Source organism: Phyllobates terribilis, unplaced genomic scaffold (assembly GCF_046119375.1).
Source record: "Phyllobates terribilis strain yellow unplaced genomic scaffold, ASM4611937v1 Scaffold_4__5_contigs__length_816908805, whole genome shotgun sequence".
NCBI lineage: Eukaryota > Metazoa > Chordata > Amphibia > Anura > Dendrobatidae > Phyllobates > Phyllobates terribilis.
Window position 1 is genome coordinate 182,957,934 of NW_027362764.1, and position 14,064 is coordinate 182,971,997.

The 14,064-nt window shown below is 40.9% G+C and overlaps 1 protein-coding gene across 3 annotated transcripts in view; it reads right to left on the reverse strand.

The window, feature by feature from the left end:
* ZNF385D (zinc finger protein 385D) overlaps positions 1-14,064 on the reverse strand; it is a 620,390-nt gene that overhangs the window by 53,115 nt on the left and 553,211 nt on the right. For all 3 annotated transcript variants that reach the window (XM_073677967.1, XM_073677968.1, XM_073677969.1), the window contains one exon: positions 10,014-10,192. In XM_073677967.1, the coding sequence (XP_073534068.1) occupies positions 10,014-10,192 (179 nt within the window). The remainder of the gene's footprint in view (positions 1-10,013; positions 10,193-14,064) is intronic.

A 14,064-nucleotide genomic window follows, 5' to 3' on the forward strand; every position in this document is an offset into this window, starting at 1 on the left:
AGACTCAACCATCTGTTCTACCTCATACTCAGATGGGCAGCTGGAGATTTGGGAGCTGTGAGGAAGCAAGTGCGATTTGGGTGACACCTTTGAGGACTGGAGTATTTGTGATGTTGAAGTTGATGTGGAGGAGAGCCCACTTAAAGGAGCACTTGATATCCGTTGAAGCACCTGCTGTTTTTGTGCCTCATCTGGAATTTGTAGCGATTGGCGTGGCCGTAAGAAAGGGATCTTATCACATTGTCCGCTAAAAGAAGTAGACATTTTAGTTTGGCTGGAAGATGGTCTTTCTTCTGCACCTACCCCACGGACACAACCTTTTTTCCCCTTCCCAACACGCCTATTCCCCTTTCCACCAGCAGCAGGCCTTTTTCCACTCATTTTGGTGGTTAACTAATTCACAACTCTGGAGTTGTTTGCACAAAAAAACAATGGATGGTAACCGAGCAGAGCTGAGTGGCCAAACTGTGGTATTAGGCCAAAACTATTGGCTGGGTTAGATGCAGAAAAAAATTATTTTTAATTTGCAACCTGATGGAGGTCAGTATAGATGGACTAATAGACCAAGTCCCACACACCGCTAGAAGCCCAAATATTTTTTCAGAGCTAGATGCAGAAAAAAAATATATTCAATTTGCAACCTGCTGGAGGTCAGTATAGAAGGACTAATAGAACAAGTCCCACACACTGCTAGAAGCCCAAATATTTTTTCAGAGCTAAATGAAGAAAAAAAATATTTTTAATTTGCAACCTGATGGAGGTCAGTATAGATGGACTAATAGACCAAGTCCCACACACTGCTAGAAGCCCAAATATTTTTTCAGAGCTAGATGCAGAAAAAAATTATTTTTAATTTGCAACCTGATGGAGGTCAGTATAGATGGACTAATAGACCAAGTCCCACACATCGCTAGAAGCCCAAATATTTTTTCAGAGCTAGATGCAGAAAAAAATTATATTCAATTTGCAACCTGCTGGAGGTCAGTATAGAAGGACTAATAGAACAAGTCCCACACACTGCTAGAAGCCCAAATATTTTTTCAGAGCTAAATGAAGAAAAAAATTATTTTTAATTTGCAACCTGATGGAGGTCAGTATAGATGGACTAATAGACCAAGTCCCACACACTGCTAGAAGCCCAAATATTTTTTCAGAGCTAGATGCAGAAAAAAATTATATTCAGTTTGCAACCTGATGGAGGTCAGTATAGATGGACTAATAGAATGATGCTATGCCCAAAAGATTTTACTTCACTAGGTGCAGTAAAAAAATTGGTATTCTATACACAGGTGGTATATCTTGCAACACAGATAGGCTACTCCACTGACTAACACACTCTGCAATAGGCCAAAAAGGATTAGCTTTGCTAGATTCAGCCAAATGCTGTGAAAAAAACTTGCACAGCACTGGCACAGACCTGCCTGGCAAAAACTGATAGGAACTGATGTAACCTAGTCCTGAAAAGGACTCCAATTACAATTAGTCTTTACTCCCACAATCTATCTATTTAAGAGCACAGACCTGCCTGATAAAAGTCGTAGGAAATGCTGTAACCTAGTCCTTAAAAGGACTGCAATCACAACTATTCCCTACTCCCAAGCTATCTGTATATTTGTGCGAAAATTGGCTTGAAATTAACAAGGTATAGCGCACACAGCAACAGCGGTGCCGTCTAACACGCAGCTGCAGCAGTGAGAAAATGGTGGCGACGGGGAAAATGGCTTGGTCTTATAGGGCAAGGACATGTGACATACACTGCCAATCACACATGCCCTTGCTTGTGTGAAAAAAAGCACTTCGCTCCGTGTGTGCGCTGCTGATAGGCTGACAGATTGCACCTCCCCACTGCAAATGCGGGAAAGAGAAAAAAAAATGGAGATCTTCATTGTTCCTGCAGAGATCCATCCCCTGCCCCTCCCCCCGACCCGCTGTACACTCAAACTGCGTATTAACATTAATTTTCATCATTACTGAGAAAAAATCCAGTTATGATTTTGGTGCACGAACAGTTATCGAACATAACCTCGAACAGCCGAATTTTTCTCAAATTGTTCGTGTTGGCCGACCGGCTCGAACACCGCCCAAAACAGCTCGAATTTGAGATTGGCGAACAGTTCGAGTAGAACAACGCTCATCTCTAGTCCCTATATCCTAGTTATGTACTGCATAATTCCCTATATCCTAGTCCCTATATCCCAGTTATGTACAGCATAATTCCCTATATCCTAGTCCCTATTAGTGTTGAGCCACCCCCGTAGTGTTCGGGTTCAGTTCGGTTCGTCGAACACCGGGATGTTCGAGGAACTGTTCGTCGAACTGTTCGTCGAACACCTTAGAACACCGTCGAACACCGTTAAAACCAATGGCAGGCAAACAAAAACAAATAGAAACACATAGAAAACACCTGCAAAGGTGTCCAAAAGCTGACAAACTGCTCAGAAGACACTCTCTTTAAAAAAGCCGGCCGGCAATTCAGCAGCGGCATTCACCGGTACCCGACAATTTAGACAAGAAGGAATAGAGCATCACACATAGATTAGATAGATAGAAACATGTCAGTCACACATATAAGAAGCACAGTGACAGTGTTGGTTACTGCACTTGTCATTTAGTGTAAAGGATTTATTAAAAAAAATATTAGTGTTTTCATGCACCGTCTCTTTAAAAAAGCCGGCCGGCAATTCAGCATCTGTACCCGACAATTTAGAACAGAAAGAATAGAGCTTCACACATAGATTAGATAGATAGAAACATGTCAGTCACATATATAATAAGTACAGTGATAGTGTTGCTTACTGTACTTGTCATTTAGTGTAAAGGATTTATTTAAAAAAATAATAGTGTTTTCATGCACTGTCTCTTTAAAAAAAGCCGGCCGGCAATTCAGCAGTGGTACCCGACAATTTAGAACAGAAAGATAGAGCATCACACATAGATTAGATAGATAGAAACATGTCAGTCACATATATATGAAGTACAGTGATAGTGTTGGTTACTGTACTTGTCATTTAGTATTAAAATAAAGGATTTATTATTAAAAAAATTGGCGTGGGGTTCCCCTTAATTTTAGGCTCTAGCGGAGGTTAAGCAGACGGCTGGGGCAGATGTTTGAAGCCTGGGAAGGGGGTAATACCCACGGAGCTTCCCAGGCTACTAATATCAGCCCCCAGCTGAATACATAGCCTTTACTAGCTATTAAAATGGGGGACCCCCCAAAAAAAATGACGTGGGGTCCCCCCTAATTTAATAGCTAGCAAAGGCTAGGCAGACAGCTGGGGGCTGATATTAATAGCCCAGGAAGGGAGCCATGAATATTGGCCCCCTCCCAGGCTAGAAACACCAGCCGTCAGCCGCCCCAGAAATGGCGCATTCATAGAATGCCCCAATTCTGGCACTTAGCCTCGCTCTTCCACGCTGCCCTGGTGCGGTGGCAGGGGGTAATAGGGTTGGGGTTGATGTCAGCTTATAATGCCAGCTGACATCAAGCCCAGGTTAGTAATGGAGAGGCGTCTATAAGACACCCCCATTACTAACCCCATAGTCAAAGTTAAAAAAAACACAAACACCCAGAATAAAGTCCTTTAATTGAAATAAAGACACAATCCTTTATTGTTCTAAATTAAACCATACTTACCGTCACGCCCATTCCAGCTGAAGCCAACGATCTCCTGCAATAAAAGAAAAATAGTAAAGCAACCTCATCCTTACCTTTCCATGGTTCCCACGACAGCTTCAGCTCTGCTACATCGAGATGACAGGCTGGACCGCAGCAGAACGCTGCCATCCAGCCTGTCATCCCGCAGACACTGAGAAGCGCAGGCTTGCTTGCGCTGCTCAGCGTCTCTCTGTGACGACATCCAGATGAGCCGAGTTCATGTCCAATGAACTCGGCTCACCTCATGCACGTCACTGACAGCGTGGGAAAATTCTCACGCTGAAGCGGTGAGTGCAGGAGAATTCTCCCACGCTGTCAGTGACGTGCATAAGGTGAGCTCATGTCCAATGAACTCAGCTCACCTCCTGCACGTCACTGACAGCGTGGGAGAATTCTCCTGCACTCAGCGACAAAAAACAACACGGCCTGATACCTTGTCCCAGTAATAGTGGAAAGTTGTCTGTCAGATACATTACTAAAGCTGCAATAAAGTGTTAAATAAATAAAAATACTTAAAAAAAACATTCCTGCCATCACTCCTCTGTGACCATTTTATTAACCACTTCGCGCCAGAGCCTGTTTTTGCCTTCATGAGAAGGCAAATTTTTTCAATTCTGACCACTGTCACTTTATGAAGTAACTACTCTGGAACCCTTCAACGGATTCCCCTGATTCTGAGAATGTTTTTTCGAGACATATTGTACTTCATGATAGTGGTAAAATTAATTTGATATCACTTGCGTTTATTTGGGAAAAAATCAGAAATTTGGCAAAAATTTAGAAAATTTAGCAATTTTCAAATTTTCATGCCATTAAATCAGAGAGATATGTCACACAAAATAGTTAATAAATAACATTTCCCACATGTCTGCTTTACATCAGCATAATTTTGGAACCAAAATTTTTTTTTTAGGAAGCTATAAGGGTTAAAAGTTGACCAGAGATTTCTTATTTTTACAACAAAATTTACAAAAACATTTTTTTAGGGACCATATCTTATTTGAAGTTACTTTGAGGGGCCTTTATGACAGAAAATACCCAAAAGTGACACCATTCTAAAAACTGCACCCCTCAAGGTGCTCAAAACCACATTCAAGAAGTTCATTAACCCTTCAGGTGTTTCACGTAAATTTTTGTAATGTGGAAGAAAACAATGAACATTTAACTTTTTTTCTCAAAAATGTTACTTTAGACCCAATTTTTTTATTTTCACAAGGGTAACAAGAAAAAAATGGACTACACAATTTGTAGTGCAATTTCCCATGAGCGCGATGATACCCCATATGTGAGGGAAAACCACTGTTTGGGCACATGGCAGGGTTCGGAAGGGAAGGAGCGCCATTAGACTATTTGAATGTAAAATTTGTTTGAATAATTAGCGGACGCCATGTTGCATTTGGGGAGCCCCTGATGTGCCTAAACAGTGGAAACCCCCCACAAGTGACACCATTTTGGAAACTAGACCCCTTATGGAACTTATCTAGATGTGTGGTAAGCACCTTGAACCCCCAGGTGCTTCACAGAAGTTTATAATATTGAGCTGTAAAAATAAAATTTTCACATTTTTACCACAAAAACTTTTTTATCCCTTAATTTTGCAATATCATAAGGGTAATAGGAGAAATTGCACCATGAAATTTGCTGTGCAATTTCTCCTGAATATGCTGATACCCCATATGTGGGGGAAAATCACTATTTGGGCACACTGCAGGGTTCGGAAGGGAAGGAGCGCCATTTGACTTTTTGAATGTAAAATTTGCTTGAATAATTAGCGGACACCATGTTGCATTTGGGGAGCACCTGATGTGCCTAAACAGTGGAAACCCCCCACAAGTGACACGATTTTGGAAACTAGACCCCTTAGGGAACTTATCTAGATGTGTGGTGAGCACCTTGCACCCCCAGGTGCTTCACAGAAGTTTATAATATTGAGCTGTAAAAATAAAATTTTCACATTTTTCCCACAAAAAATGTTTTTCATCCCTTCATTTTGCATTATCATAAGTATAACAGGAGAAATTGCATGATGAAATTTGTTGTGCTATTTCTCCTGAGTATGCCGATACCCCATATGAGGGGGAAAACCACAGCTTTGGTGTACGGCAGGGTTCGGTAGAGAAAGGAGCGCTATGTTGGCTGGGATAGGTTGCAGACACCATGTCACATTTGAAGAGTCGCTGACAGGTCGAAACAGCAGAATCACCCACAAGTGAACCCATTTTGTAAACTACACCTCTCAAGGAATTCATCTAGGGAAGTAGTGAGTATTTTTTAATTTTTAAATTTATGCCATTGGGCAGGGAAGAAAACATAATTATATTTTTACCACAAAAAAATGTTTTACCCTCAGATTTTACATTTTCACACTGGGCAATGGGTAAAAATGGTGGTGAAATGTGTCACACAATTTCTTCTAAAAGTGGCAATACCGCATATGTGGCTGTATCATACCGCTTAGCCAAACGGCGAGATCTGGGAGGGATGGAGCTCTATTTGACAATTGGAGAACAAATTATTGTAGAATAGGCATTTGGATTTGGGAGCACAAAATTTTCTGAATTTCTTTAGGGGGGCAAGGGCCATTTTGCTTTCTGCCTTTCTGCTACCAGTAACTTGGAAGTCCCTTATATTTTTAACAGATAACGGACCTGAGTTGGGACTAGCTTTTTTTGAGGACTGAGTTGAAGCTTTTATTGGGAACATTTTACATATTGTTTATCCGGCGCTCTATGCTGAGCACTTACATCGGGGTTTCCATCTAAATTTCCAAGTGATGTAATTCAGATGAAACCCCTACGGGATCCATTCACTGTAATGAGGCAGCAGAGTTACTCTGGACTCCGTCTGGCCTCTTTTTAGCGGTGTCCTTTTTTTCAGAAGTGCACAAAACTGTGGCCAACTGCACTTTTATGCACACCTAAAAAAACTGACACAGTGGGATCACAGGCCAGACGGCATCCACAGTGGCCTATATCTGCCTCATTACAGGGAATCTTCCGTCATGGGATACGTCTGAATCATGTATTTCAGAGATTTACACGGAAACCCCGGTGTAAGTGCTCAGCGCAGAGCGCAGGATAAATGTGAGCAGAGCCTTACTGCGATCTTTGGGAGACATAATAAACAAATCTGTAGCAGGTGAAGAATTGGTTTTATTTATTTTTTACGCCATTCCTCGTGTGGTATAAGTGATGAGATTACCTTATTCTTCGGGTCGGTGCGATTACAGCGATACCACATTTATATCGGGATTTTCTGACTGACAGCTGTCACACACTAAAAGACGTTTTTTTTGCAAAATCTAGTTTTTGCATCGCCATATTAAGAAAGCAATAATTTTTCCATATTTCGGCCGACAGAGTCATGTGGCGGCTTTTTTTTTGCTGGACGAGTTGATATTTTTATTGGTACCATTTTTGGGTACGTGACATTTTTGGATCGCTTTCTATTCTGCTTTTGGTAGGTAAAATTAACAAAAAACAACAATTCAGGAATTGTTTTTTGAGGGTTTTTTTATGCCGTTCTGAGTGTGGTAAAAGTGATAAGGTAGCATTATTCTTTGGGTCAGTATGTTTACAGTGATACTACACTTACCATATATTTTTTTACGTTTTGGCGCTTTTACACAATAAAACAATTTTATAGAAAAAATATTATTTTGCATCGCTTTATTCTGAGAGCTATAACTTTTTAATTTTTCTGCTGATGGAGCTGTATGGCGGCGTTTTTTTGCGGAACAAGATGACGTTTTCAGCGGTACCATTTTTATTTCCATTTTGCTTTTTGATCGCATTTTTTTCCACTTTTTGTTTGGCGATATGATGAAAAAGCATAGTTTTTTGCTCTGTTTTTTTATTTATTTTTATTGCGGTGTGGACAGAAGGAGTTAATAAGTGTGACAGTTTTATAGATCGGGTTGTTTCGGATGCGGCAATTACCAAATATGTGTACTTTTTTTTTTTTGCATAAATATACAGATTTATTGGTTTAATATTTTATTTATTCATTTTTATTTATTTTGTGATTTTTTTAAACAGTTTGAAAACATTTTTTAGACATATTTTTACATTTTTATTTTTCTAATCACTGTTCTCATGCAAAGCAATAGACATGTATTGCATTGCATGAGAGCTTTGCTGACAGTTTCACAGTCAGTGTCTCCTGCTAGACTTCAGCTGCAGGCTGAGTCTAGCAGGAAACCGTACATGGCAGACCCGGGGCGGTCATGTGACCTCCGGCTGCCATGACAACGGCAGGTCCTGTCAGACATCAGGAGGCCATTGGAGAGGTATCTCTCTTCTAAATGCCGCGATCACTATAGATAGCGGCATATAGAAGATAGCAAAGGGTTAACATCATTTGGACATGATCCATGTTAAAGACATGGAGCCCATGACGTTCCAACATAGTCCATAAAATCTAACAAGGAATAAATTGGAAACCTGCAAAAAGTAAAAGCAATAGAAAACACAACAAAAAGTAGAATTAAAGAAATATCTTATATTACAGCACTAAAATGGTTTGGAGCACAGTTATCAATGTAAGAGCCGGTAGTGAACTCCACTCCTCAAAACAGAACCACATAAACCAAACAAGAAATATAGGGTATCATGAACAAATTCAACCTCCAGAAAATCTTTCCAAAATGTATCAATGCATATCAGAACAGGACAACACACAAATAAAACATATCTACAGCACAAAGGTATCATCTAATAAAAAAGGCCCACAATCCCTTACTTACCCAATAATGCAGCATATCGACCAGTATAATAGTAAAATACTAGGTCAGTAGTATAATGGCAATAAATAGACTTGCAGGTGGGGATTTTGATCTGTGACTCGCATCAAAAATTAACATACATTTGTAATTATTGTGCAGTGCAGATTCGCGATCCGCAAAAAAACTCAGAGATGTGAACAGTCACATAGAATATCATGTTCTATCTGTGAAAAATATATGAAAATGGATATTTTTTATGAGACCTTAGGAAGGGAACCATAGAATCCCCTCCTATCCCTGTTTTCTCAGGGGTAGTGTGTCCACTGATGGTTTGGACTTAAATAATGAATATGGACATGATAAAAACTTACACAATTATTACATGAGATAATTACATGATTCTCACCTAGTATGGAACACATGGAATCAGCCCTTACAAGCAGGTACAGTGCAAGCTCTAGATTTCCATCACGTACAGCGTAATAAGTGCGTGATTTGCAACACAGATCAAAATAAGATGTATCTCAGGTTGTTTTTCCGTAAAAAAAAAAAGACAGGTGAAAAAGAATTTTCACTGTAGTAGGTCCGTGATCTATCTGCAAAAATGATGGATAGCACAAGTACCAAAAATTCTGATGTGTGAAAGAGCCCTTATTCACGAAGATGGGGGATGGGAGGGGGCCCTTAACCAGTTATGGCTTTATTAATAAAGAAAGAAAACTTTTTCTAACTCTTCATCATTAAAGACTATTTATGAAAAGTTCTATTTTATATCACCTATAAGGTCATAACTGATTGAGGCCCCATAGCTCAAACCACACAGCTGTCAGTAAGTGTGTTTACATATGTATACGGAGTATGAAAGTTTATACTCACGTAAAATGCATTTTAGCTGTCAGTGTGAGTATGGGGGCCCTCATTCAGTAAGGTGTGATATGGGGGGTGTTGTGGGATAGTGGCCCCCAGTCACCCATAATTGATTGAGCATTCCATCCCCTATCACCCATATCACCCCTTCCTGAATGAGGGCCCCCCTCACTCACACTAATAGCTATACACACATTATACATAATTACAAAAAAGGACTTTGGCTAGAAAAGTGTTAGAAAGAACATGTTTTTTTATGCACTAGATAGATGTCCTAATTTTTAACCTGATGACATAAAGATTTGGAATTTTATTTTGCTTTTTTTGCGGATCCTCTTCTTTCTATATACATAATTATAAGTTATCGCACACAGTGCACACAAGTACACAATAAACACATACCCAATAAATATACACGCCAAAAACCTTACTTTACAGCTGAGTTGCTGAGTGCAGGTAAAAAGGCTACACTTAGTGGACACTGTCCGATCTTAAAGGAAAGACCACAGAAGTGTGCGCATGTGTGTGTGTGTGTGTGTGTGTCTGTGTGGCGGGAAGAAGGAAGGAAGGAGGTGTTAAGGTGGCACTGGGACTTTTATTAAAGTAGAACTACAGAACTCAATGTAAATGCCAGTACTTCCTTAAATGATTCTCCAGATTTCAAACAAAGTGAATCTGCTCCAAACATACAAAAGCAAGGGAGAGGGCCCTCTGGAGAATCCTCCGGTGCTCTGCTGGGCCAGTTAACCAAATTCTATAGACTGTTACCTGTTTTAGCTGTGTCTCGGAGTTGACATGGACATCACAAATTTCACAGTGAAATGTTTTGTTCTGAAGACCAGTATTTCCCTTGGTTAATGGTCCTCTGCCTTTTACACCTGCCCGAGGAAATGCTTTAATAGTTCCGCTTCCATTCCTGGCTTCAACCATTGTTTTGTGCTTTGTTCCTACAGGTATTAAAAACAAAACAGAAAAAGATAGGACTGTCAAAACACCTTTTCCAGATGTCACAGGCTCAATAATCATATCCAACACAAATTTAGTAAATTGATGAAATTGTATTTGATGATGCAGGTTTTCACTTTCTAAAAGGTACATTATTTCTGTGTCAAGTATGAAAGACGTTTAAGGTTCGCACATGTTGTTCTAAATCACTATATTCACCAATAGAAAAATGATGACTGTTATCAAGGTGAAAAGCAGATAATGTTGTTTAATTTAAAACATGCAGCAAATGAAAAAAAAATGCATGAAAGGGAATTTGTGACCAAGTATTTGCCTCCTAATCTGAGAGCAGCATATTATAGAGACAGATACCGTAATTCCATTGATGTATGTTTGGTGTAACTTTGATGAAAAATTTTATCCACATGAGATTATCACTAGAGGACTAGTAAACTTGCTGCCATGTAGTCTTCCCTATTCATGAACTCTGTATAACTCCGCCTCCACCACTGATAGTCTCCTTTCTGACTATGCAGAGTAACTAGAAAACTGCCAATCAGTGCTGTGGTTGGGGTTATACAGAGCTCAGCATTCAGAAAACTGGTAGATCTTCAACAGATAAAATGTGATTTTATAAAAATTTCAGCAAGCAGACTAATAAGTGATATAGCACTGGGATCTGGGTCTTTGACATCATACTTCTCTCTGATAGAAAAATCTTAATGGCAGATTCCCTTTAAGCCCTAAAGAGCAGATAAATGACAGGATTCGGGATATTAGATATGAGAAAGTCCAATAATAATAATATTATTAGCAATTAGCAATATTAGCTGTTGCAACATGTAGAGTATAACAAATAGAAATAACAAAGCAAAATTTTTTCAGCTGGTTCTTGATTGAAATATTTTAAAAACTTTTATTCCATTTCTAGTGATGAGCGAACGTGCTCGCCACTGCTCGATACTCGTCCAAGCATCACGATGCTCGACAAGCTCAGCGAATATTTCCGGGTTTCTCTGGCAGGAACTCGAGTCCCCTCCCTTCATGTTTGGAGCTCTTTAGAGAGCCAATGAACATGCAGGGATTGCCTGCCATGAACAGTAATGCCATAGTCATGTTGGTTGTGGGCATTACAGTGATTGGCTAGCCGCACAGCATCATCAGGTCTATATAAGACCTGGCACCGCTGTGCTCATCACAGTCTACCCCGGAATCAGGTTGAGTAGGGAGAGCTGCTGCTGAGTCAGGGAGAGAATTGCTTGTTTATAGTTAGTATAGGTATTCCACAACATATATATATATATATATACATACATAAATATATATATATCCAACTGAACTAACAGTCCTTCTGAGGACTAATCCAGCTGCATATATTCAGTGGTGATAGCAGGAGTTAGGCAGGCAGGCAGGGTATGTGGCAAACTGCAGTGCATGATACAGCACAAGAGGGTCCATTGAACGTTCTGTTAGTATAGATATTCCACAAGATATATATATATATATATATATATCCATCTGAACTAACAGTTCTTCTGAGGACTAATCCAGCTGCAAATAATCAGTGCTGGGCAGGCAGGCAGTGTATGTGGCAGACTGCAGTGTATGATACAGCACAAGAGGGTCCATTGAACATCCCGTCTGCTGCTGTAATAATTACAGACATTTGTAGACATAGCCCCAGATATCAGGGGCCAGGGCAATTTTTTTTTTAATCTTAATTCTGGTTATTTGCTTAAAAAGCAATCAAGTGTACACCATTTTTCTGCTCCATTTGCTTGTTCTCAATGCAGAATAAAGTCAGATCTGTTCCATTTTTTAGCGATAAAAATCAAGAAATTTTAACTGAACGTGGAAAATATTGGCCTCCTTTTCCATTTTGTTGCAGTGTGTCGGTCAAGCTATTCACAGTAGGTGTCTGTGAAGAACAGTATTAGTAAATTACAGGCCTGCTATTTAAAACCGTGGTCCTCTGTTAGTCATATCACCTAGAAGACTGTTCCAAAATCAAACATTTCTTCCATTTCTATTCTGTTGCAGTGTGTCAGTCAAGTTATTCACACTAGGTGTCTGTGGAGAACAGTATTAGTAAAATACAGGCCTGCTATTTAAAACCGTGGTTCTCTGTTAGTCATATCACCTAGAAGACTGTTCCAAAATCAGACTTTTTTTCCACTTCCATTCTGTTGCAGCGTGTCGGTCAAGCCATTTACATTACGACTCTCTGAGTAGAATAATATTAGTAAATTAGAGGCCTGCTATTTAAAATCGTGGTTCTCTGTCAGATGTATCACATATAACTGCGTTCCAAAATCAGCCATTTCTCTGGCTGCAACTCGGCGGGGTTGCGAAGATTATCGTCACACTCAAACCTGGTTTGCGGTGGCTCGGCGGGGCCACGAATATTTTTCCAGGAGAGCGGTGAAGTTCTAGTGTGAGCAGCGTACCGCGATGGCTGTGAGCAAAGCAGCAGATCTGTCTGAAGCTATTGAGTGGTTGAAGGGCCGGTTGGGACCAGAGCAGGTATTTGGGAAACTTTTACTGGACATGGTGCAGGAACCGCAGGAGCTGTGGGCACCATATGGAATGGCGGCAGTGGACCATTCTATGGACTCTCCCGGGGCGCCAGTGTTGTCCCAGAGTGCCCGGGGAGGTGGTAAGAGATGTTGTGAACTGAGTCCTAAGACTACTGCTGATTTTTTGTGTAAAAATTACCCTGCCGGTGTGGTTGTTAAAAAGGGGGCGGAGTCTAAAAAAGGGGCGAATTTTCACAAGAGTGTGGACTGCAGAAAACTGGAAATTGTTACTGGTTGTGGGTTGGTACCTCCTAAAAATGACAATGTGACTGTTGATAACGGGGTAACTCCAGTAGAAGGGGGTGACGTCAAAGTGGGAGGTGACCTGTTAGTCCACAACACCATGGGGAGTGACACAGACCCCGTAGCTGACTGTGACACTATCAAAGTAAAAAATGAGTTCCATCAGGAGGGGCTAGATGAGGGGAGAGAGTCCCCCTCTCGTCGTCGACGGCGCAAGGGCCACAAAAAGGTTGCTCCGGTAGTACTCCCTGAAAATAAAAATAAAGTGAATATAGTACTGTGTGCCTATGCTTCAAGTGTGGATCCTCCTTTAGAGGTAGAAGAGGAGATGATATTGCCAGTAGCAACCTCCGGTACGGTACTGAGACTGACAGATCAGGATCCGACAGCCCTGAAAGGGGAGGCGGCCAGTCATGACCAAGAGCGGGAGCCTATCAGGCCGCAGTGTCAGATTGATGTGCAGCAGTTATGTAAAAACCTAGGGATCGTGTTCTCAGACCAGCTGATCCTGGAGTCTGAGTAGCAGAAAATATACCAGGTTATGAGGAACTGGCAGCGAGACATGGAGGGAAGCAACGCGGAAATTAACCATTGGAAGGAAATGTTCTATGGGATTAAGGAGGACCGCCGTAAAATCAAGGAGGAAGTTTTTCAATTACAGATTGACAAAGCGGTGTATGAAGATGAGTTATGCGAGGTGAAAGATCGCTTCTCCCTGGTACAGTTAGAGCTGTCTGCCCTCAAAGAGGCGCTGCAGCATGAAGTTGCTGGGCGTGAACAAAACCTAGAACGATTGCGCGAACAGTTCAACCAGGAGCTGTGTGACTCCAAGAAGGAGTGTGATGAAAAGTTCGGTATGGAACTGCAACAACTTAAGAGAGATTATGAGGATCTCCTCAATGTAAAAGAAAAACTAGAGGAGGATAAGGCAGGTGCAGAGCACGTGCGCCAAGTGGGTGAGACCACTCTGCAAGAGACCCATGAGGAGAATGATTATCTCCATGGAAAGACCCTAGGTCTGGAAGCTCAGGTGAAGGAGCTACAGATGTCCTGTG